The sequence below is a fragment of the Arvicola amphibius genome, chromosome 3 (assembly GCF_903992535.2).
Source record: "Arvicola amphibius chromosome 3, mArvAmp1.2, whole genome shotgun sequence".
In the NCBI taxonomy this organism is placed as follows: Eukaryota; Metazoa; Chordata; class Mammalia; order Rodentia; family Cricetidae; genus Arvicola; species Arvicola amphibius.
In genome coordinates, this window is record NC_052049.1 from 134,138,101 (window position 1) to 134,161,513 (window position 23,413).

At 48.3% G+C, this 23,413-nt stretch overlaps 1 protein-coding gene across 2 annotated transcripts in view; it reads left to right on the forward strand.

Annotated features, from left to right (window-relative positions):
• The first annotated feature begins 820 nt into the window (after window positions 1-820).
• The window catches only part of Rbpms2 (RNA binding protein, mRNA processing factor 2), a 35,795-nt gene continuing 13,202 nt past the window's right edge, over window positions 821-23,413 (forward strand). The window contains exons 1-2 of one of the 2 annotated variants that reach the window (XM_038323342.1): window positions 821-876; window positions 1,789-1,998. In XM_038323342.1, the coding sequence (XP_038179270.1) occupies window positions 1,918-1,998 (81 nt within the window). In that variant the 5' untranslated portion in view covers window positions 821-876; window positions 1,789-1,917. Of the gene's footprint in view, window positions 877-1,131; window positions 1,313-1,788; window positions 1,999-23,413 lie in introns of those variants that run through there. The other variant, XM_038323340.1, reaches the window with a different exon arrangement.

Below are 23,413 nucleotides of genomic sequence, written 5' to 3' on the forward strand. Positions count from 1 at the left end.
GAGGTATCTGAGTTTTCACAAGATTGGTATCACCTGGAGATGCCGGAAGCTGGAAGTACGAAAGCTCTGGCAGAGCGTAGCATAAACCTAGATTGTCAGTACCTGATTTCTACAGAAAGCAGGCCTGAACCAGGCGTTGGTGTGGTGGGAATTCCGTGCCAACAGTAAGTATAGCGCACCCCCCAGGTCACAGTAGGGGTTCAACAATATTTCCCAAATGGGTGAATATATCACTGGCAAAAACCTCAATTTAGTTACCCGTGAGATGACATATTAGGAAGACAAGTTATCAGGGAGGTCGGACACAACAGCTCTCATGCTTGACGGAGCTAACTATTTGGCAGGTCGGCACAGGGAAGTTCTCAGGGACTAAGCCACTGCACAAGGTCAAGGTTCCTAATTGGTACAGGGGTGCAGACCAAGGCTTTTCACGTCCACCGTCTCTAAGCGCGGCTTCTAGCCCCAAATCCCGATACTAAGACCCAAGTTCCATGCGTTAGGTCGGGGCAGCGGATCGCGCCCGGGGACGCCTGACCCGGGCCAGGACCCCTCACCTCTCAGCTACGGCTGCTCAAAGATGATGTGGGGCGGGGGGGGGGGGGCGGGCGGAGAAAAGGACCCTAATGCTTCGTCGGCTCCGCAGGGCAGGCAGGGCCAGGGGCGGGTTTTACAAGCTGCAGGCAGCAGACGGTCCTGGTCAGCATTTATGTAGTAAGGAGAAAATCCGACCCTAAGGCCGCGCCCCCGGCCACCGTGGGGTGGGAGTCTAGGTGACCCCGCCCTAGGCGTCAGCCCGCTCTTCCCTCCCCCACCCTGGGGTTCGGAATTGGAGCGGAAAAAGAGCGAGCCGTGAGGAATCTTAAAAGTGGGGTGGAGGTAACGAACGGAACCTTCTAGGTCATTCGAGGTACCCCTTCCCGTAGCAGAAAACGAGTAGGCTCCCTAACATTCCTCTTTGAGTTGAGGGGGGTGGGGAGGAGAATCCGTACACTAATTCGCGCCCTCTGGGTTGGAAGCCTCCGGCCAGAGAGGGGAAGTGATTTCCTCAAGGTCACTCAGCACAACCATTCGGTGCCGAGCTCAAGATCAGGTGTTTGCCGCCCTCCCCCTTCCCCGCCTTCACCCCGAGAATCCGGCCACCAAGCCGCCGCGCGCGAGGGAAAGCGCTGGGCGGGAGCCCCCAGGAATCTGGGGGTGAACGGAGTGCTCAAGACAGTCTACAACCCTACATCAGGGCACGGAAACGGGAGCACCGCCGCCCCGGTTGGGGATGCAGCGCGCCTGCCGGGCACCTCAAGTTCCACCTAAACCCGTGCGGCTCCTTTAAGAAAAGTTCTCTGAAAGAGTTCATCAAAGTTTAAAAACTTGTCTCAGAGAAGGGAATGGCGAGGGGGGTGGGGGGGATTGAGAGCCGAGTGCGGGAGAGAGAAAGGGGGGCAACCAGGGAAGCCGAGAGGGGAAGACGCCCGGGCTGAGCGAGGCGGAGAGGCCGGAGCGGCGCAGCCGGGGCCGGGGCGAGCCCGCAGTGGGCTGCGGGGATTGGCTGCGCGTTCCCCCGGAGACCGCGGGGCGGGGGAGGGGCGGGCCGGGCCCCAGCTGAGGCCGGTTCCGGCGCCCGCCCCCTCCCCCGCCGCCCGCCCCCCGCCGCCGCCGCCGGCGCACTCGCGGGCCGCACTGAAAAGCCGGAGGCGGCGGCCGTTCGGGCTTCGCTCCGGTTCCCGGTGCCTGGCCCCTTCGGCCGCCTCCCGCACCCGCCAAACTTAATGTGAACCCTCCCTTTCTCCTCAGCCTGACGCGGCAGCCACCCGTCTGTCTCCTCACCAGCCCGCACTCTTCCTCGGGGGCGCACGGCTAGTCGCGCCCCTGCCCACCTCGGGGCCGGGTGTCCCGCTCCCCTCTCCGCGTTCCCCCCTCACCATGAGCACCGCGAAGCCGGACGTCGAGCACTGCACCAGCGCGGGCACCGGCACGGCTCCCAGCGGCCCGCTGGAGGAGGAGGTGGGTGTGCGGCCGCGGGACTCGGCGCGCGTGAGCTGCACGCGGAGGTGGGCGCGCGGGGCCAGAGGCGGCGCGAGGTCGGGCGGCCCACCGCTCCCGGCGCCTTCCCGCCGCTGCCCTTCGCCTCGGGGAGGAGCAGCCTGTGGCCAGCCGGCGGGGGCGTGCGGCCTGGACTGGCCCGGCGGGACCGGCATTGTCTCCGCGCCCTCCCTGGAGGGCTCGAGGAGGGCGCGCGTCGGCCGCCACCCGTGCGTCCCCCGTGGTGGGCTTGCGGCGCCTCACACGGGGCCCACGGCCGCTGCTCTCGTTCCCCACGCCGGGTCCGGCTCGCGCGCGTGTGCGGCTGAGGAGCGCCTCGTGGGTGGCCTGGACCCCCGCCCCGTTTGGAGGGAGCTGAGGAGGGATTCTCGAGGTGGGCACGCGGGAGGCAAGCTCACCCTCCGTCTCTCCCACCCTGACCCCTCCCCGTGACCTTGGAGGCCGGGCCAGCTGCCCTGCTCCTGGGTTCTCAAGAGCCCTAGTCTCCATGGGCGGCCGAGCGGGCTTCCCTCCCAGTCCCAGAGCTTAGGCTTCTACCGAGATGAGCCGGCAATTTCATTAATTACAGTCAGCAAAGAGAGGACTTGGAAACACTAAGAATTCCCTGTTCTCGCCCTTTGACCTAGTAGCCAAGCAGGACCCCACACTGCCCTGGGTGGGATCCTCCAAAGAGAGGTGACATCACTGTGTTGAACCGCCCTGTGCTGAAAGAAGGGCGTAGGAGACCGCGTCGAGGATCCCCCAGTGCCCGCCGGCTGCCTGGACTGGCGAGGACGACGCACACGTGGGGGGATGAACACTTGAAAGGTAGCCGCGAATGGAAGCCAGGCAGGGCAGGCGAGCAGAACTAGTGAAAAGGGAACAGGCTTCTGGGCTCCTAGGCAGCTTCTTTGACATGTGCTGTGTCACCCCAGGGCTGAAAGACCCTTCCTGCCCCGCCCTGGCATGCTCTTACCCAGGAAACCAAGGGTCAGTTATCCAGCCCTAGCGCCCTTCCCGTTGGTCTGGGGTAGAAACCGCAGAGGCCCTAATGTTTCTTGCTGGTTGTGCTATGAGTCGCCCGCCAATGGCCCACTGTTGGGCAGAGCCAGCAGGGGCTTGCTTCTAGTCTCAGTGCATCAGTCACCTGCCATCTTGATAACCTACGCTCGGATCCTGCTTTGGGTACATGGAGGCAGAGAATTAGAGGCAGCGATTCGCTTCACTCAGGCGATGGGAAGGGAGGGCCTGACATCTCTGCTAGGAGCTCTGGAGCGTGACTGGTTTTGGTTTCTGTTGGCTTTGTCCTCTTTGGACCTTAATGTCTGCAGGCCCCTTGCTTTGGGGTCCTTCACCCCATCCTGATCTACCCGAAATTTAGACTCCTCCCTGAGATTTGGGGGAGTGATGAGTGTGTTGTTTGCTGGTGTGTCTGTGATCACAGCGTGTTTTCTCCCTTGTCCTGAAGTTGGGATTGGGCAGTACTGTGCAAGGATGACCCCAAATCCTGCATCCGGTGAAAGGTCGACCCTCAGCAGGGGCTGCGCAGATCCTCAGACCACTGTTTTGGGTGGTAATTAACCATGTGGCCACCCTGAAGAGCTGGAAGAAGTGTATGGGCCTCGGCTACTTTTACTTTTGTTTGTTTGTTTGGTTTTTCGAGACAGCGTTTTTCTGTGTAGATCCTGATGTCCTGGACCTCACTCTGTAGACCAGGCTGGCCTCGAACTCAGAGATCCTCCTGCCTCTGCGCCCCGAGTGCTGGGATTAAAGGCTTGTGCCACCACCGCTCAGCTGTGTCTTGGCTACTTTTAAGAATTCCCTTTCTGGGAGAAGAGGGTAGGATATTCAAAACGTAGAGCCACCACTCTTCCTCCTGTGGGCCTTGAGGTGTGCTGTAGCCTTGGTGGTTCAGAGTCCTGAGTGCTTCCAGCAGAAGGACGTGGACTTGAATTTAGTGGTTAGCAGATTTGGGGTGGTCAGCAGGTCCTCATTTTGGTAACACATACACTAAAATTAGAACAAAGCAGAGTAGTTAGCGTGGCTCTGTTAAAGAAGAAATGAAAATTCATGAAGCATTTTGTATTTAAGAATAAAATAGAACCGGTGAAATTGCTTGGTGGGTAAAGGTGTTTGCTACCAAGCCTGGTGATGGCCTGGTCCTTGGAGTCCACATGGCGGAAGGAGAATGAATTCCTGGATGTGTCCTCTAGACTCTGCGTGTACACCCTGGCAGTCATTCACAAAAAAAAAAAAAAAAAAAAAAAAAAAAAAAAAAAAATAAAAGATTTTAAAAAAAAGGGAAATGAGGGCTGGTGATCTCCTGGTATGTGGTGTCTGTCTGTCTGTCTGGTATCCCTTCCCTCAGCTGCGTTCTGACCAGTAGTCCAGAAACTCAGCTCCTCTCCCTTCGCTGCTTGGGGGAAGCTAGTCCCCTTGTAGTTCACGTGGTCTCAGGCAGTCCAGTTTTACAATCCCTAAGAACCACCATCCAGATTAATACTGTTCACATTGGTGATTAGTGCTGTGGCTGAAACTGGCTCTTCCCAATCATCTATTGATTAGCTATAACAAGCCTAGAGAAGTAGAAGCTACTGTCCACTTTTAACCCCTCACTTCCTGAGGGTCCCATGTTGCAGGAGATTGATGCATTTTCTCCGTTCTGGAGGGAATCTCTTACCTTGAACAGCAGGTTTCCCTGCTGGCTTCCTGCTCTACCCAAGGGGCTTCATCCATATTGTGATCATCAGGTTCCTTCTCTGGGATACAGCTGAAAGGCGTGGGGGTGGGGTGTGTGAGAAGGCCTTGCCCGGCAGTGGTGGCACTTAGTGACACCAGAACCTAGAGGTTACCTCTCTCTGAGCTGAGATTGTTAGTGAGTGGAAAGGGCATTCCAAAAAGTATGGCAGAGGCGGGAGAATCCTAGGTTCATGGCTCGTTTGGCTACATAATGAGACCCTGTTTCAAAAACAAAGCTGGGGAGCAGGGTTGTGTGGATTACGAGACATCGTGGTTTATCTGGGTAACTACCAGTTGTTTGCTGTGTGGACAAGCAGCAAACATCACATTATGGAAAGCCTGAGAACTTGTGAAGGAGGGAGGAAGCTGCCATTTTCTTGTACTTGAGGAGATGTGTTAAAAAGCTTTGATAACTTTTGAAGGCTAAAGAGAACAGTGGGGAATTAAGGGGGGAAGCTGAAGTTCCTGTTTGGTCTAAGGCTTGATCCTCCTCCAGGTGGGTCTTGATGGAGCAGCAGATGACGTCACCTAGACCCTGAAAATACTGCTTAAAACCCAGTGATTCTCCTGGATCTAGTGATTGTCCTGGATGGCTCGGTATTTGTGCCTCTGGAGAGCAGTGTGTATATATGGTGGTTGTATGTTGAGAGGATCTTGTTACATTGCCCAGGCTAACTTAAAATACTAGGCTGACCTGAAACTATGTAGGTCAGTTACCATGACCTCAAATTCTTTATCCTCCTGCCTCAGCCTTCTAAATACTAAGATTACAGATACTGGCTACTACCCTCAGTGTTACTTAAAATTAGGCTATTGCAGTATGATTGACACTGAGAATGCTATATTATCCAACATGTAAGTTGATGATTTTGGAGACTTGACTATGGTTACTTTTTGTATTTGTTTTGTTTTAGGTGCTAAGACTTGTTAACAAAGCATCACTCATGCTAAGCAAGTGGTTTGTCACAGAGCTACATCTTAGTTTCTATAGTAATTTTGTTTTTAATAGCCCTGGCTGGCCTGGAATTTGGCCTGCTTCTGCCTCCCAGGTGCTGGGATTAACCTACAGTACTTTTTAATTAGGAAGCATTCTTAGGTCATTGAAGTATAACATTTGGATTCCTGAATTGAGGGTATAAGTTTCTAGAACTTTAAGAAGTTTGTTTTTATTTGTTTGTAAGACAGGGTCTCACTATATAACCCTGGATGACCTGAAACGAACAGAGATCCTCCTGCTTCTGCTTCCCCAATGCTGGGATTAAAGGCATGTGCCATCACTCCCAGCTTGTAAGGAAGTTTTATGTTAACCTAATTATAAACTGTACAATGTCAGGAATTATTGGTAGCCAAGATATCTACAATTGAACCTATGATTGCTACTCTCCTTTCCCATAGTAGCTGGGATGAGAGGATGTGCCCTCAGGATGTCAGGAAACAGGGCACCTCTGAAAAGTTAGAGCTTCATTTTCTTCCCCAAGTAGGGAAGGTATTAGGTTTGGGGGGGGGGGTGGACAGGCCAAGGCTAGTCTAAATTAGCAGTTCTCAAAAGGTGGGTCACAGGCTGGGGAGATGGCGCAGAGGTTAAGAGCACTAACTGCTCTTCCAGAGGACCCAGGTTCAATTCCCAACACCCACATGACAGCTAACAACTGTCTGTAACTCCAGTTCCAGGGGATCTGACACCTTCACACCAATGTACATAAAATAAAGTTAAATAAATTATAAAAAAAATTAAAAAATGAGTCATGACCCCTTTGGGGTTGCATGTCAGATATATACATTATGATTCATAAAAGTAGAAAAATTACAGTTATGAAATAAAAACAAATAATTTTATGGTTGGGAGTCACCACAACATGAACTGAACTGTATTCAAGGGTCACAGCATTAAGAAGGTTGAGGAAACTTGAAGGTCTAAATGAATACAAAGGAATTCTAGAGTTCAGTGTGTGGCTTGGCATCTTTCCTCCTTTCTCCGCTTCCCCCTTTAAATTTATTTTTTAGTTATGCATGTAGTACATGTATGTATGTGTGAGTCATTGTATGTGAGTACAGTGCCCATGTAGGCTAGGAGGGGGCATCAGATCCTCTGAACTGGAGTTACAGGTGGGTTCAGGGAATTGAACTTAGGTACCTTGCAGGCTCAATAAGGCCTCTTAACTGTTGAGCCATCTCTCCAGCCCATCTCCCTTTTTCTTTTCTTTTTTTTTTTTCCATCTCCCTTTTTCTTTTCTCTGACATCAGATACAGAATGTGATGGGGGTCATGCATCTAATTCTAGCTCATAAGAAGTAGAAACAGGAAGATTGCTTCAAGTTCAAGGCCAACCTGAGCTAGTAAGGATTTCTAAGCTAATGAGGGCTACGGAGCGAAAGCCTGCCTCAACACACACACTAAAACCAAACTAAGCTGGATGTGGTGTTGAATCCTTCAAATCTCAGCATTTGGGAAGTAGCAGGAGGGATGGGAGTTCAAGGTTATTAGCTATATTGTAAGTTGTTGTCCTGGTCTGTGTTCTGTTGCTGTGAAGAAACACTATGACTACGGCAACTCATAAAAGAAAAAAATTAAAGCGTTTAATTGTGGACTTGCTTACAGTTTCAGAGGTTTAGTCCATTATCATCTTAGTGGGAAGCTTGACAGCAGGCATGGTGCTAGAGAAATATTTGAGAGCTACATTGAGTGGGGAGGAGGGGAGCGAGAGAGACTGGGTTTGGCATGGGCTTTTGAAACCTCAAAGCACACCACCAGTGACACACTTCTTCCAACCGGGCCACACCTCCTAATCCTTTCAAATAGTGCTACTTCCTGATCACTAAGCACTCAAATGCCTGAGCCTGTGGGGACCATTCTTATTTAAACCTCTGCAGTTGGACTCCTTGGGCTACCTGAGACCCTTTCTTCCCACAAAAGGTCAGGCATGGGGTGTACACCTTTAATCCCAGCAGAGGCAGAGGTAGGCAGATAGCCTGTTCTATATAGCAAGTTTCAAGCCAACCAGGGCTACATGGAGTGGGGGATGGGGGGGAGGGGAAAGGGGGAAGCAAACCACAAGAACAGAACAAAACAACCCCTAACAACAAACAACACGTAGTCAAAAAACCCTGGGACATCTTGGTGCTTGTTGGCAAGCTTTTCAATGAGGGAAGGAAGTCCTCTATACTTCTAAGCACTTACTTAGGCATGACCCAGCCTCGTGGACCCAGGAGGATTCTGTGTGAGGTCAGTCCCCTCTCTAGGGGTTGTTGTGGATATGTCTGTCTTCTGGGCTCAGAGAGGCCAGATTGTTGGAGTAAGTCTGACTGTAGTGCGTGTGCTCCGGGCATTCTGCTGAGTGTCCTTCCATCTTAATTCCTACTTTCACAATAGCATTGAGAAGTCCTTACAGTATCACTTTTATAAAAGAGGTTTGCTTTCACAGGGCTGGTAAGTGGTGAGTTGAGTCTAGTGTTAGCTTAATCACGTACTGTACCTCTTCTGTTAGGGATCGTGAGGTAGGGTAGGGAGGGGCAGAAAAGGTGTCTGTAATCAGTTGCTGTTTTTCCTGGTGCTGGTGATCAAACCCAGGGCTTTGTACTTATCAATCAAATATTCTGTGTTTGAGCATCTACCCTTGTAGTCTCCTAAAAAGAAAAAAATACTGTTTTGTTTTGATACAGGGTCTTTGCTTTTGTAGTACTAGAAAAGTAGACCAGGCTAGCCTCAAACTCACAGAGATCTGCTTGCCTTTGCCCCTGGAGTGCTGCAATTAATCATCATCATGCCCAGCTGCAACTACAAGTTTTGAGGTTGTGCTCTGGGTCATGTCTGTTTTTCAAAAGTAGAGGAACCTAGTGAATGAGTCTAGGCCGTTTGTTTGAGGTTGGTGGCAACCTAAGACCTGGCGGTAGAAGCCAAAAGAGGGATTTTATCATGCATGTTTAGAATTGCCATCGTCTGGATATAATGCAAATGTCTCAGTTATATTTTAAATTCTCTACAGGAGTCATAACCCTTAGTCATCTATTCATGGGGCCAATTGCTTTCATACCCCGTTGCCACAGACCACTGTGAGCATCTTAATTAAAGAAATGAATGGTCTGGCTCTCAAGTGACCGCTGCCGTACTGGAGACATTCTCTTGGGTCTCCTTATGCTCTCCTTCCCCATATGTAGGCAGCCTGGCTGGTTTGCTACTTAAGAGAGTCAGCTTTTAAACCCCATTTAGTGTTTGAAAACGATGGCTAGTCTGGTTAATTCTATTGACCGCTCGCCAACACTCTACCTTTTCTGATTTGGGGTTGCTAATTTCCATAAGTAGGGCTGCAGCATGGGCTGAAGATGCTGCCTTTTCTTTGTTTTAAGCCATCTATCCCATTGGGTCCTGGGCAGATAGAGAGGGAAGGAGAAGGCAGTCTCTGATTCAAAGATATCCAGAACTAAATTGTTGTGTGGTGGCATGGTCTGGCAGTTGCTTGCTTCTGTTCTGCTCTTGGTCATAGGCGTCATAAGTAGTAGCCACATTGAGCTCCATGTCAGCTCTCCATGATCTGACCATGGCCACCCCTTGCCATATGGATGCTTAGTCACCAGGGAGTAGAACTCTTTGATAGGATTAGAAGGATTAGGAGATGGCTTTATTGAAGGAAGTGTGTCACTAGGGGTGGGCTTTGAGGTTTTCAAAAGCCCATATCCTGCTTTTCTCTCTCTCTATTGACCAGGACGTGTGGCGCTCAGCTACCGCTCCAGTGCCATGTGTGTTGCCATGCTCCTGCCATGATGATAATGGGCTAAACTTCTGAAGCTGTAAGCAAGCTCCCAATTAAATATTTTCTTTTTTAAGAGTTGCTTTGGTCCTGGTGTCTCTTCACAGCAATAGAACACTGACTAAGCCACTAGGCATACAGGCAAGTGATAGATCCTGATAGCTGACCACACAGCAGCAAGAGAAATGGGGCAGTAAGTGGACTTGTGAGACTTCTTTAATGCCCAGGGAGCCTTGCCTCTGGGTGTGGCTTCTGATTCTGCCTGGACCCATCTCGTCTGTGTCCATCATCCTGCTGCAGCACCAACTCTGCACAGCACGGCACTTCTTGTCAGCTCTAGTTTTCTAAATGAGACATAGGTCAGTGCACATGACAGACTTTGACTGATTGTGTTCATAAAACATGAAGCCTCTCTCCTCCTGAGGTTTAGAGGATGCAGTCTGAAGCCTTACATAGTAGTTTATACATGACCAGCTGTGTTTCTCCCCTTAGATAACTTGCTGTCAACCTCGCTTGGTTTTCCCCAGTCTCTACCCTTCCCATTCCTATACGTAGTCAATACTCTAGGGTATGTTTTTACAGCCTAGAGGGGAAGATCCCCAAATTTTCCAAGCCGTTTGGACTTTAACCCCCAGCTTTTGGCCACACACCATCTTATGAGCTGATTGGTCTGTAAAATGGGGGCCGGTACCTGTTTCACCTGCTGCATGAAAAGGAGTATCACGCTTACAAGCCCGTGGTTGGCTCATATGGATGAGTATAACTGCAAAGTGTAGGTCAGAACACACCCTCACAACCGCTGAGGATATGGAATTGGGGGCCGGAGTTTGCCCGAGTCAAAATGATAGGACAGACACAGGCCTCGGACTTTCTACCAGGTCTGATTTAGTGATAGTGGGTCCCAGACTGTGGGATAATCTGTCATTTGGGCGGGAACCGCCTGGAAAAGATCTGGTTGGTGAGTGAGGGAGCCTCTGAACCACCCCAAAGCTCCCTGGAAGCAGAGGAAGCCTGTCCTCAGAGCACTGGACTCCAGGGAGCCTGTGTCTCTAGGTTCACAGCCACTGCCTACCACTGTATGCTGCTTGCTCTTTGCCTCTGTCCTCTCTTAGTACCTTATAAGTCCTGGGTCTGCGGGCCATGTTGCTACATTCCATCCACCCCGCGTCAAGTGGCCCCACTCAGGGCCGTCTTTCCCTGGGAGGGGTGAGAGTAACCTACTGTGCCAAGCCCAAGCCTAGGACCCAAGCAGAATCTACTCCACCCTGGAGCACACCAAAGAAAAAAAAGGAACCTGACCACTGAAGTCAGGGTGTGGGTGCCCCGAGGTTTCTACCTGGCAACCTCAGCATGGCACAGCAGAGACCCCTCACCCTCGCAGCCCTGTGCCCAATGTGCCCACCACCTGGCATTTACCTTATTCTCAGTTTTGCTTGCTCTGTCCCTTTGCACACCACATCTTTGCTTTCTTATGGGCAGAAGGAAGCACTGAGGCTTTCAGGGGAGGGATAGAGGCAATGCTTGCATCTTACCCTGAGTTTGTTTGTGTTTCGAGACAGTCTCTTTAACCCTGGCTGCCCTGGAGCTCACTCTAGACCAGACTGGCCTCGACCTCACAGAGATCCATCTGCCTCTACCTCCTAAGTGCTGGGATTAAAGACATATACCATTATACCCAGCCTTTACCCTGAGTCTCAGTCACCTTCTCCTCTCCCTCCCTTCATGAAAGGAGTCTGCAAGTGGTTCTTTCTCTACTGCTGTCCTTGCTGCTCTCTGTGCAGTGCATAAACAAAGTCAGATGTGTGTGCTCCTTAGTACATTCTTGTTGTCCTAGATGCTTTGAGAGCGGAGAATCATCTAGGTGGCTGAGTTCAGGGCCTGTCTGGGATAAATGGTGACAGATTGTCTAGAAAGAAAAAAAAAAAACTTTGAGGTTTTAGAATGTTGGAGTGTGAGGGAATTGTTTATAGCTGAGATAGGAGGGAAGGCCTGCAGCCACTTGTCCTTGTTGGTGATAGGGCCTGCGACTTCACCCTAGGCCTTCTGATAATTCTTAGGGTTTTTCTTGCATTTCTGAGTCTGGTTGGCAGCTGCCTTCAGGTCAAGAGGTGAAGCCCAAGACCAGCATCTTGATTCTTCTCAGTGGAATCTCTCCTGCAGTGATCACTTCACATCCAGGTATTATGATGGCATCTTTATAAGGTGTTGAGTGGTTTTTTTTTTTTTTTTTTTGGTCAGGAAAACTTGCTATGTACATAGCCTGCAGCTGTTTCAGCGATTCACCCCATCCTAACACCCAGTGCTGCTCATATACAGACAATGAAGGTGGCAATCTGCCAAGTTTACTTCCTACCTATTCATCCATTTATTTAGGCAGGGCCTAACTACATTGTTCTGGCTGCCTTGGAAGTTGCTGTGTAGACTATGCTGACCTGGAACTCAGAGATCAACCTGCCTCTACCTCTCTGCCTTCCCAGTGCTGGGACCAAAGGTCTGTGCCTCTAGACCCAGCTTTACACAGTTGTAGAACTCCCAGGCTGGTCTCAAATTCTCCTGACTATCTTCCTGTCTCAGCCACCAGAGTGTTAGTATTACAGGTGTGAGCTACCATGATTGTCTGGTTTCTTTCACCTTTTTGAAACCAGTTCTGTGGTGCTGCCCCACCCCCACCCCAGTGTTATGCGAGGTACTACTCTCTTCTGTGGTCAAAAACTGAGAGCTACTTGTCCCTCCCTGGCTGTTTCCTACTGGGGTCTAAGCAGACTGGCATATGATCAAGGTCTGGAAATGGGCACGAACTCATGAGCCAAGCACCCAGGGACCTTAAAGTTACTTTTCACATGTGCAGTGGCTGCTAGAAGCTTTCTGGACCGGACCCCTGGGTCCTGGTTTTCTCATCTAAAAATACAGTATCTTCCAGCTCAAATATTCTTTATTTAGGTTACTGCTGAGGGCTAAGAGTGGGGGAAGGATGTGGGAAGGGCTTACAAGAGTCTTGTTTTTCCCAGTTTGGATTTCCCTCCTCTCCCCTCCCCCACCTAAGTAGTGTTTTCCCTCCAGTTGACACTGGGAGCCCTAGCTCCAGCCGTGAGTAGGCGGAACTTGAGCAAGTAGTTACTTGAACACTGATGGAGTGGATGGTTCAGCTGCCGTTCCTTTCAGTTTGAATTCTAACTTGTAGAGATGCTAAAAGATTTCTGGGGTTAGCTCAGTGGGGGAGCACTTTGGCTAGCACGCACAAAGCCTTGGGTTCAATCCCTAGAAATGCAAAATAGACTAAACCAAATAAAAACCAAAAGTAATTTACAGAATAATTTTCTTTTTTTTAACCTTTTAAAGTTTTGAGTTTTACTTTGTGTGTGTGTGGGGGGGGGGTCACAACATATGAAGCAATCAGGACAGGAGTCACTTGCCTTTCTTTTGTTGAGGCAGCATTTGATTTCTCTTGTTTCTATGGTGCTACATGCTTCAGGCTACTTCTTCCACAAGCTTTAGGGCCCTTTTCCAGTCTCACAATCTGCTGTAGTAGTCTTGGATTAGTAATACACATCAGTGGGTCCTAGGGATTGAATTGAGATCACTAGGCATGTGCTCTAGTGCTTTTAACCGCTGAGCCATTTTCCAGACCCTTCCTTTTTTTTTTAATCTGTTTATTTATTATATATACACTTTCCAGGAGACAGTGCCAGATCTCATTACAGATGGCTGTGAGCCACCACGTGGTTGCCAGGGATTGAACTCAGTTCCTCTGGCAGAGTAGTCAGTGATCTTAACCTCTGAGCCATGTCTCTATCTCTCCTTTTTGGTTTCTTGAGACAGGGTATCTATGTAGTCCTAGCTGACTTGGGTTCTCTATGTAGACCAGAGTGGCCTCAACTCTTAGAAATCCTCCTGCCTTGGCCTCCCAAATGCTGAGATTGCAGGTGTGGTGGCACATGAACGCCAGTCTAAAGAGAAATAAAAGTATTTCTTTGTTTGTTGTTCGAGACAGGATTTCTCTGTGTAACCCTGGCTGTCCTGGAACTCACTCTGTATACCAGGCTAGCCTTGAACTCAGAGATCTGCCTGCCTCTGCCTCCCAAGTGCTGAGGTTAAAGGTTTATACCACCATGCCCAGTTTATATTCTGACTTTTTTGAGTCAATGTCTTAGTGTGTGGTCCAGGCTGATTTAGAGAGCTCACAACCTTCCCAGTTAAGCCTCTGTCTACTACCATCCCCAGCTTGAAATTCAATTTTTAAAAATCACTTTTAGCAGGTGTGATAGCACACATCTGTCATCTGTAATTCCAGCACTCAGGAAATGGAGGCAGGAGAACTAAGGGTTCAAAGTCATCCTCATCTACACAACAAGTTTGAGGCCAGTCTGGGCACTATGAGAATGATATAAAATTATACATACATACAGAGGGGGGTTCTACATAGAAATTGTGTGTGTGTAAATTTTATCTCTTTGTAAGCTATTGACACAGTTTTCCCTGTGTGCCTTCTCCTTGAGTTCCAATCCTGGTGGCAAAGATTTATGCTGGGCAGACTGCCGCCTAGTGGATTGTTGGGGTTTCTGAGTTGCAGGCTAGCCCTGGTGTTCTTTAGTGTTTTTTAGGGAAGAAAACTCAGTCCTCTACAGAGCGATCCCTGGAGTCGTACACAGGTCCTGTCTTGACTTTCCTAAGGCTCGGGTTTGAAGAAGGCTGGGGTTGTCCTTCAGAGTTAAAGGGTAAGAGGATTTAATGGCTGTGGGTGTCACATTGTTTTTGAAAGCAGTGTTTACTCTTGCCATCGATAATAAAATCTGGCATTTATGGAGCCCATCCTCTTAGCCAAGGTAACTGAGCAGTGAGTGTTTAATGCTTGGTATGTAGGAGGTTTTTGAGGGGTATAAAAAGTTGTGTAGAAAAGAAACTGAGCTTACAGTTGGGAGGTGGAGGCAGGAGGTAGGTGTTCAAGGTTGTCTTCAACTATGCAGGGAGGTGGAAGTCAAGTTGGAATCCATGAGACCCCATCTCAGAAAACAAAAAAGTGAAATAGGAATCTTCGGTGTCAGCTCTACTCTCCTTTACAGAAGAGGATACCGACCTAGTGAGCAGCTGGGTTCCTTTCAGATTTCTGAGTATAGTTCCTCTAATGAAGAGCACCTCCCCACCTCCCTGGTCAGGATCCTGTGTGAGCCCTAAGAGGAGGGATGTCTGAGCAGCTGCTGTTTGATTCCTGATCTCCAGGCTGCCTCCAGTGTTCCTGGCTGCTAGAAAAAGCCATGCCTTGCCTGGAAGCTGGTTTCATTCAAGCTGAATTTTTTTTTTATTATTATGTATACAGTATTCTGTCTGCATGTATGCCTGCAGGCCAGAAGATGGCACCAGACCTCATTACAGATGGTTGTGAACCACCATGTGGTTGCTGGGAATTGAACTCAGGCAATGCTCTTAACCACTGAGCCACCTCTCCAGCCCTTGTAATCTCTCTAAACAGCTGAGTTTGTGTGAGTGGGCTTGTTAGAGCCCTTCTTCCTATTTTTCTTCAGAAAGTGACCTCTAGCCAGACCTGGTGGTGCACACCTGTAATTCAGGAGCACTTAGGAAGTGGAGGCAGGGGGACCAGGAATTTAAGGCCATGACAGTATGATACCCCGCCTAAAGGAAAAAAAAAATGTTGACTCGTGGCCAGAAAAAGGCTACATACATGAAGAAGACACCTTTTTCTAGGGTATTAGATCAGTATGGTCAAGAATCTTCTTTTATAGGCGTGGTGGTGCACCCCTTCAGTCCCAGCAGAGGCAGGTGGATCTCTGCGTTTGAGACCAGCCTGGTTTACAGTGAGTTCCAGCACAGAGAAACCCTGTCTTGAAAAACAACAACAACAAAAAAAAACCAAACCAAAACAAAAACAACAAACAAAACAGATCTCCTTTTAAATCTGTTTACCAGGAGTGGCAGTTTCCACCCTGGGGACCTTACGATAGAGAACTGCTCTGGTCCTATGCCGTGAATACTGGCAGTGACTACGCTGAAAGAACTTAAGAGCATTTAGCCCCTTCTCCCTGAGGGACAGTAAAGCTGTAGGTCCTAAAGAGTCCCAAGACGTTGGCCAACAAACTACAGCCTGTGGTGTGGACTTAGCAGGTGGAAGCTGGACTTTCCCCACTGCCATACTCCCAGGGTCTGTAGAGCAAAGATACAGACAGACAGAGTAAGGCTTGCAGAAGAGTGGCTTTGGGAGTCCCAAGATCTTTGGGCAGGAATGACGTTCTGGGGGACGGTGTGCTAGTCCTTTCCCCTAGGCAGGCCAGGACTCGACTGGGACCTCCAGTCAGGTGGATCTCCTCCTGGATGAAAGGCTGGATAACCCTGTCCGTAGTGTAGTGTATGGGAATACCACTCTGAGCCAGTTCACTGAGAGGTTGTTTTCCGACGCACACCATCTCATGGTCGTCCATCCATCTCTACAGTCACACCTCCACCAACTGCACACTGACATTTTAGCTAGGCTGAGGATGTGATCATGGGTCTAGCTGTGCCTGCTCTTACTTTCACTGAAGGCGCAGTTCTATTTTTATTATATTATTATTTATTTATTTTTGTTTTTTCCAAAACAGGGTTTCTCTGTGTAGCTCTGGTTGTCCTGGAACTGACTTTGTATACCAAGCTGGCCTCAAACTCACAGATCCATTTGCCTCCCAAGTGCTGGGATTAAAGGTGTGTGCCAGCACCGCCCAAAGGTGCCATTCTAAAAGTAATGTAGGGGCTGGAGAGATGGCTCAGAGGTTAAGAGCATTGCCTGCTCTTCCAAAGGTCCTGAGTTCAATTCCCAGCAACCATATGGTGGCTCACAACCATCTATAATGAGGTCTGGTGCCCTCTTCTGGCCTGCAGGCATACATGGAAGGAATGCTGTACACATAATAAATAAATAAATATTAAAAAAAAAAAATAAAAGTAATGTAGTTTCTCTTTACCTTTTGGGACAGAAAGGAGACAGTCTCTTGGGTTGTGTTGCTGCTTCTCCAGAAGAGACGTGTGAGAGAGAGCCCGAGAAAGCAAGTGTCATAGCTTCTGCCCTCCTAAGGATGGTATGAGCCACCCTGATGCTTTCCTCAAATAATTTCAAGGGGCACGTGCATGTGTGTTCACTTGTTAAAAGACTATGGAATAGGCCGGGCAGTGGTGGCGCACTCGGGAGGCAGGGGCAGGCGGATCTCTATGAGTTGGAGGCCAGCCTGGTCTACAAAGCGTGCTCCAGGATAGGCTCCAAAGCTCCAGAGAAACCCTGTCTCAAAAAAACCAAACAAACAAAACAGAGAGTATGAGATAGGCCTTGAGTTCTTAAGTTCTTTGGTTGATCTTTTTTGTTATGGTATCAATTAGCTGTTAGTGCCAAATCCTGGTCTTCATCTGGCCTCTCCTGATGGCCCAGTTGCCCTGAGGCTGGCCCCGGAAAGTCACTAGACAGCCTTTATAAATAGATAGGTCTTGGCAGCTGACAGGTAAGAGTTTGTGGGGGTAAATGAGCCTTATGTTCGTGCTAGGCATAGAGTAAGGGTGGCTCTTGGTCCTGGAGGTGGGGGTGGTCGTGTCTGTTGCATAGATTGAAACGTTCAGAAAGATGAAGCAGCTTTTCTAGACCAGCGCCTAAAGATGAGATGCAAACGCTCATCCAGCTAGCTATAGCCTGCTCTCTTGCTGTTTGTAGTGCCATTTTTGCCTTGCTGGGCCACAGCTGGTCTCTGGGTAAGTTTCTTTAGAGGACCTGAATATGGAAGAAGGGAGGAAGTCTTGAGTGACAGGACCCGAATCCGGGCTTTGGAAGGTGAACGAGTTTTGAGAGTGGTTTCTTGTCTCTGAGACTTTGTGTAGTTGGGATCCAGATCAGCTCAGACTGGTGAGAGCAATACAAGGCACAGGGCCAAGGGCCATGTCAGGATTTCTGGGAATGAGGGGTGAGGAAACCCAGCCCAAAGGATGGATGCTGTGTAGATAGCAAATAAGGAAGGTCTGGGTGAGAGGGAAGAGCACAAGCCGTTGCCATGCGATGGGAACCTGGAGTGTGTGGGGCTGAATAGGGTTTGATAGTGAAAGCAGCCAGCCTGCCGAGCTCATACCTTCCCCTATTTTTAGTCTGCTGGTTTCTACTTTTTATTTTCTCATCACTCTGGCTTTCCTATCATCTGGAATAAGTAGTTTGGGAAGGGAGACCCAGTTATGGGCTAATAATACAACTGCCAAAGTGGGTTGCTGGTGGCACAGACAGCTGCCTGGATATCTCTGTCTCACTCTGCTCCGTTCCTTGGTGAACCAAGCTGTGTGCCTTTTACAAAAGTTAGGAAAGCTGATGGTGGTGGCATGTACCTGTAATCCCAGTTCTTGGAAAGCTGATACTGGATTGCTGTGAGTTTGAAGCCAAGCTGGGCTATACAATGAATTCAAGGTCTGCCCAAGATACTTACTGAAACTCTGTCTCAAAACCAAAGACAAGTTATCGATCCTTTGATCCTTTCTAACCTTACTGCCCGTCTCTGAACAAGGGAGAAAGAAGGGTGTATGTAATTGGCTGGGTGGAATGTTCAGATTATACTTCTGTTACTTAGCCTCCCACACTTGGCTTCTGCAAAGGGCCCGTGGCCTCACAGTTGGGACCAGTCACCTAATTTAGAGCTGCTGTGTTTCTGTCAGGGTAGCCAGGGACGCACTGGGAGTCGCGCTTGTAGTCTTTGAGGAGGCTTTAGAACATCAGCGATGGAAACCAGAAGAAATGGACCCTGTGGCCCAGAGAGAAGGCTACATAGGAGGATCTGAGTTGGAGATAAGGAAAGATCCCTGAGCTCATGCCCCACTCCCACACCATGCAGGAAACTTTGTGCTGAGAACTTGCTATTTAAGGGGCCTCTGGGGAGGTCTGGCCAAAGAACTGTTTGAGGGAGGAATTAAAATTAGCCTGGGCTGAGATAGGCAGACTGGAGAGGACTGAGGCTGGAGTTTCTGGGGAGGGAAAGTGGCCTGCGGAGTTTTCCTTGGTGGTAAAGAGCTTGCATTCAAAGTCCGACCCCAGGCTACTCCGAGGGTTGGCACTGAGGTCTAATCCTTTCCTGGTAACCCAAAGCAGGTGTCTTCTTTGCCAGGCTGTGTAGCAGAGTGACTTGGATTTTTGAGTCACTGGTCTTCTGTGTGATATTAGGTGTTTCACGAGTGCCTGGGGATTCATTTGTATTCTTTAAGCCCTGCCAGCAAAAGGCAGACAGGTTAGCCTACCCTGGAGCCTTGGCTATGTAGTTCCCAAAGGACAGAGCAGAGGGGTACTGCAGGGTTACCAAGCTCTGAGGACTGGGAAATGCAGAGTCTTCTCCCAGGTAAAATGCCATGTGTTTAGCATCCAGAATGGCCAGAGGTCCTGCTGTATGTGCTTTGCAAATTTCACAGGAGGTTTATTCTTCCCTTGGCTGAGAATCACTCTTGTGTAGGTGGGTGAGGTAACATGGTAACCAGCAGCTATAGGATTGGTGTTGTGTGATGTTTTATTCTTTTGGCTTTTTGAGGGGGCCATCACTTAACTCTCAGATAAATCACACATGGAGGCTTATTCTTATTTGATCTCAGCTTGGCTTATTTCTTGCCAAACTTTTCTTAAATTATCCCAACTACCTTTTGTCTCTGGGCTTTTTCCTTTTCTTATTTCTGTATGTCTTTCTCCATGGCTGGCTGGGTGGCTGGCCCCTACTGTCCTCTTCTCCTTGTTTTTTTGCTCCTTCTCTTCCTCATTTCTTCTTCTATTTATACACTGCCAGCCAGCCCCGCCTATCCTTGCTCCTGCCTTGTCATTGGTCATTCAGCTCTTTATTAGAACATCAGGTGTTTTAGACAAAGAATCACAGCTTCAGAGTTAAGCAAATGCAGCATAAACAAAAGTCACACACACACACACACACCTTACAATGATATTCCCTAGCAGATTGATTTTCTTCAACAGTCTTGACTCTGGAGAGAGAGAGAGAGAGAGAGAGAGAGAGAGAGTGTCTGTGTGTGTCTGTCCGTCTGTCTCTGTCTGTCTTTGCCTGGCACTCCTTCAAGTTCCTAATTCAAATCAGTGTTCCCCCAAAAGCTGCCAAAAGCTGGTTGTTGAACACTTACCACATTCCTAGAACATGGAACACATTCTCCTCCACCCCCAGAATTTTATGGGTGTGTGCCTACTTGTCTATGTGTGTACTGTGTGCATGCACATCCCCATGAAAGCCAGAAGAGGAATCCCATTTTGACCCAATCAGTATGGGTATGAGAAATGAACCTGGGGTGCTCTGCAAGAGCAACAAGTGGTCTTAACCACTGAGCCACCCCTCCAGCACTGGAGCATGCTCCTTCTTCCCTGTGGACAACCATGGGACAACCAAATACTTTCAGGAATGATTGCATTGTAGGTGGGAAATTAAAACTTTTTATTTAAAAAACATCTTTTTAAATTTTGGGAGCAGAGTTAGAGTATATTAAAAGCGATTTTAATATACTTTTTTTTTTTGAGATAGTGTAACAACCCTTGCTATCCTCAAACTGAGTTTTAGACCAGGCTGGCCTTGAATTTACAAAGATCCTCCTGTGTCTGCCTGAGGTGCTAGGATTAAAGGTGGGCACCACCATGCCCAGCAATTTTAATATTTTAAAGCACAAAGATTAAGAGACAGAGGAGGGATGTCTCAGAGGTTAAGAACACTGGCTGCTCTTACAGAGGTCCTGAGTTCAGTTCCCAGCAACTGCATGGTGGCTCACAAGCAGATCTATAATAAGATCTAGTGCCCTCTTCTGGCAAGCAGGCATACATGCAGGCAGAACACTGTATATCTAATAGATAAAGATCTAAAAAAAAAATGAGAGGGGTGGGTGGGCATGTTGGTCCACACCTTTAATGCCAGTGCTTGGAAGACAGAGGTAGATGGATCTCTGTAAGCTTGAGGCCAACCTGGTCTACGGAGCAAACTCTAGGCCAGCTAAGGCTACATAGTACCTAAAAAAAAGCTCCCACAAACAAACAGAAATAAACAGGGGAGGGGAGCGGTGAGACACATCCAAGAGCGTGGGTATAGTTATTTCAAAGGAGAGTCACCCTTTTTAAAATTTTGAGACAGGGTCATTTTGTTTTAGCTCAGACTGGCCCTAAACTCAGTAATTCTCCCTCAGTCTCCCAAGCGTTAGAATTAGAGGCATGAGTTACAATGCCTGGCTTGTGTTTTTCCTTTTTTTTTTTTAATTTAGGATAATGTCTTCTAAGATTTTTATTTTATTTTTATGTGCATTGGTGGTTTTTGCCTGAATGCATTTCTGAAAGGGTACCAGACGCCTGGAACTGGTGTTACAGACAATTGCGACTGGCCAGTGCTTTGATCTATTTCTCCAGCCCCAAGATAGGCTCTTAAGTATGTAGCCCAGGATGGCCTCAAGCTCACTGTGTAGCTGAGGATGACCTTGATCTTCTGGTCCTTCTGTCTGTCAGTGCTGGAATTGCAGACCTGTTAGCAGCACCTGCTGTATGTCGGGCCTTATATGCACGATGAGCACTCTCCTCACGGAGTCACATTCCCAGCCTCTCATGATGCTGCTGGGTGTAGTAGAATGAGAAGAGGCTCAGAACAGGAGTCAGGTGTGCAGGGAAGCTTTACTTACCCCGAGTATTTTATATTTGTTTTATTTAAAATAATTTTAGATATATTTTATATGTATGAGTGCTTTTATTTATTAATTTTTAAATTTTTTCTTTTTTTAAGGTTATTTTATGTATACTGTGTTCTATCTGCATATATACCTGCAGGCCAGAAGAGGGCACCACATTATTGATGGCTGTGAGCCACCATATGGTTGCTGGGACTTCAACTCAGGACCTCTGGAAGAGCAGCCAGTGCTCTTAACCGCTGATCCATTTCACCAATCTCTAGTGTTTGTATTTATGAGCTGTGTATGTGTATGTATCTGTCTGTCTGCCTGCCTGTCCTCAGAGACCAGAGGGCATTAGATCCTCTGGCATTGGAGCTACAGATGGTTGTGAGCTATCAGGTGGGCACTGGGAACCAAGACCAGGCCTTCTGCAAGAGCAGCAAGTGCTCTTTACTGCTGTGTCACCTCTCTAGCCTGACGAGATGTTTCAAAGGCTAGCCTAAAACTTAACTGTGTAGAGCAAAGGCTTGAATTTGCGCTGACATCCCTGGTTCTGCTTCTCTAGTGGTGATATTATAAACCTTAAAGTGGTTTTGTTTTTTTATCTTTAAAACATTTTACACTACAGCCAGGTAGTGGTGGCGCACGCCTTTAATCCCAGCACTCGGGAGGCAGAGACAGGTGGATCTCTGTGAGTTCGAGGCCAGCCTGGATCACAAGAGCTAGTTCCAGGACAGGCTTGAAAGCTACAGAGAAACCCTGTCTCGAAAAACCAAAAAAAAAAAAAAAAAAAAAAAAATACACTAAATTACACTATATGTATGTTTACAGATATGCCACAGTTGCACATGGTGGGATAGGGAGGGTCAGGGTATCAGTTCTCTCCTACTGTGTGGGTTCCAGAGATCAAACTCAAGTTATCAGCCTTGGCAGCAAGTGTCTATCCATTGAACCTTTTCTTTTGTTCTTTCGAGACCAGGCTTCTGTGTGTAGACCAGGCTGGCCTCGAACTCACAGAGATGTGCCTACCTCTGAGTTCCTAGTGCTTTGTTTATACACACAGATACCATGAGAATAATTATTTAAAAATAAACGAATGAATAAGAGATGTATTTTTTTATTTGGTTTTTCAAGACAAGGTTTCTCTGTATAACTTTGGAGCCCATCCTGGAACTCGCTCTGTAGACCAGGCTAGCCTTGAACTCGCAGAGATCCACCTGCCTCTACCTCCTGAGTGCTGGGATTAAAGGTGTACACTACCGTTACCCAGCTAAGAGATGTGTTTTTAATGTATCTGAACCGTAAGACTGGACTGGAGAGATGGCTCCGTGGATAAAGGCTTCTGCCTTCAAACCTCTGCAGCCCACGTGGTGGAAGGAGAGAACTGACCCCCAAGTTGTCCTATGACTACACACATATGTACATACACATGCATAAGAATAAGTTTAAAAAACTGTAGGCAGGATGTGGAGGCTCACATCTTCAAGCCCACCCTGGTCTACAGAGTGAGTTCCAGGACAGTCAGGGCTACACTGAGAAGCCCTGCCTTAAAAAAAACAAAGCAAAGAACTGTTGTAAACTAGAAGACCTGTTCCTGCCACAGTCCCTAAGGGATGTCCCTACTTTAACAGGAGGTTATTTGTATAGCAAAAGCCCCTGTGACATCCTGTAATCCCAGTGCCTGGTGAAAGGATTGAAAGTTTAAGATCATTCTGGGGTTTTTAGCAAGATGCTGTCTCAAAGACTTTTTTTTTTTTTTTTTTTTTTTTTAGGGTAGGGAATTTGAGGCCAGCTTGATCTATAAAGTGAGTTCCAGGACAGCCAGGACTGTTACACAAAGAGACCATGTCTTTAAAAAACAAAAACAAAAGCTAGGAATTGGCTGGGCATGGTGGTGGCCTACCTTTAATCCCAGCATTGGGGCGGCAGAAGTACATGGATCTCTGAGTTCAAGGCCAACCTTGTATACATAGAGTTCCAGGACAGCCAGGGCTCTGTAGAGAGACCTTTTCTCTGAACAAACAAAGAAAAAACTAGGAATTGTAACTCAGTGATGGAGTGCCTGCCTAGCATGTGCAGGGTTTTAGTACCACAAAAACAAATAAATGAAATAAAAATAGAAGTTGGATAAGGTAAACAGTTCTCCCGTCATCTCAAGTGCCCTCCCTGTGGTTCAGGAGGCCAGGAGTCACAGGATGAAACCTGGTGTTTAGATCTGACTTCATTACCAACTAGTACCCACAAGGAGGGCACTCATTACAGCATCACCCTCTTGCGGGAACCTGG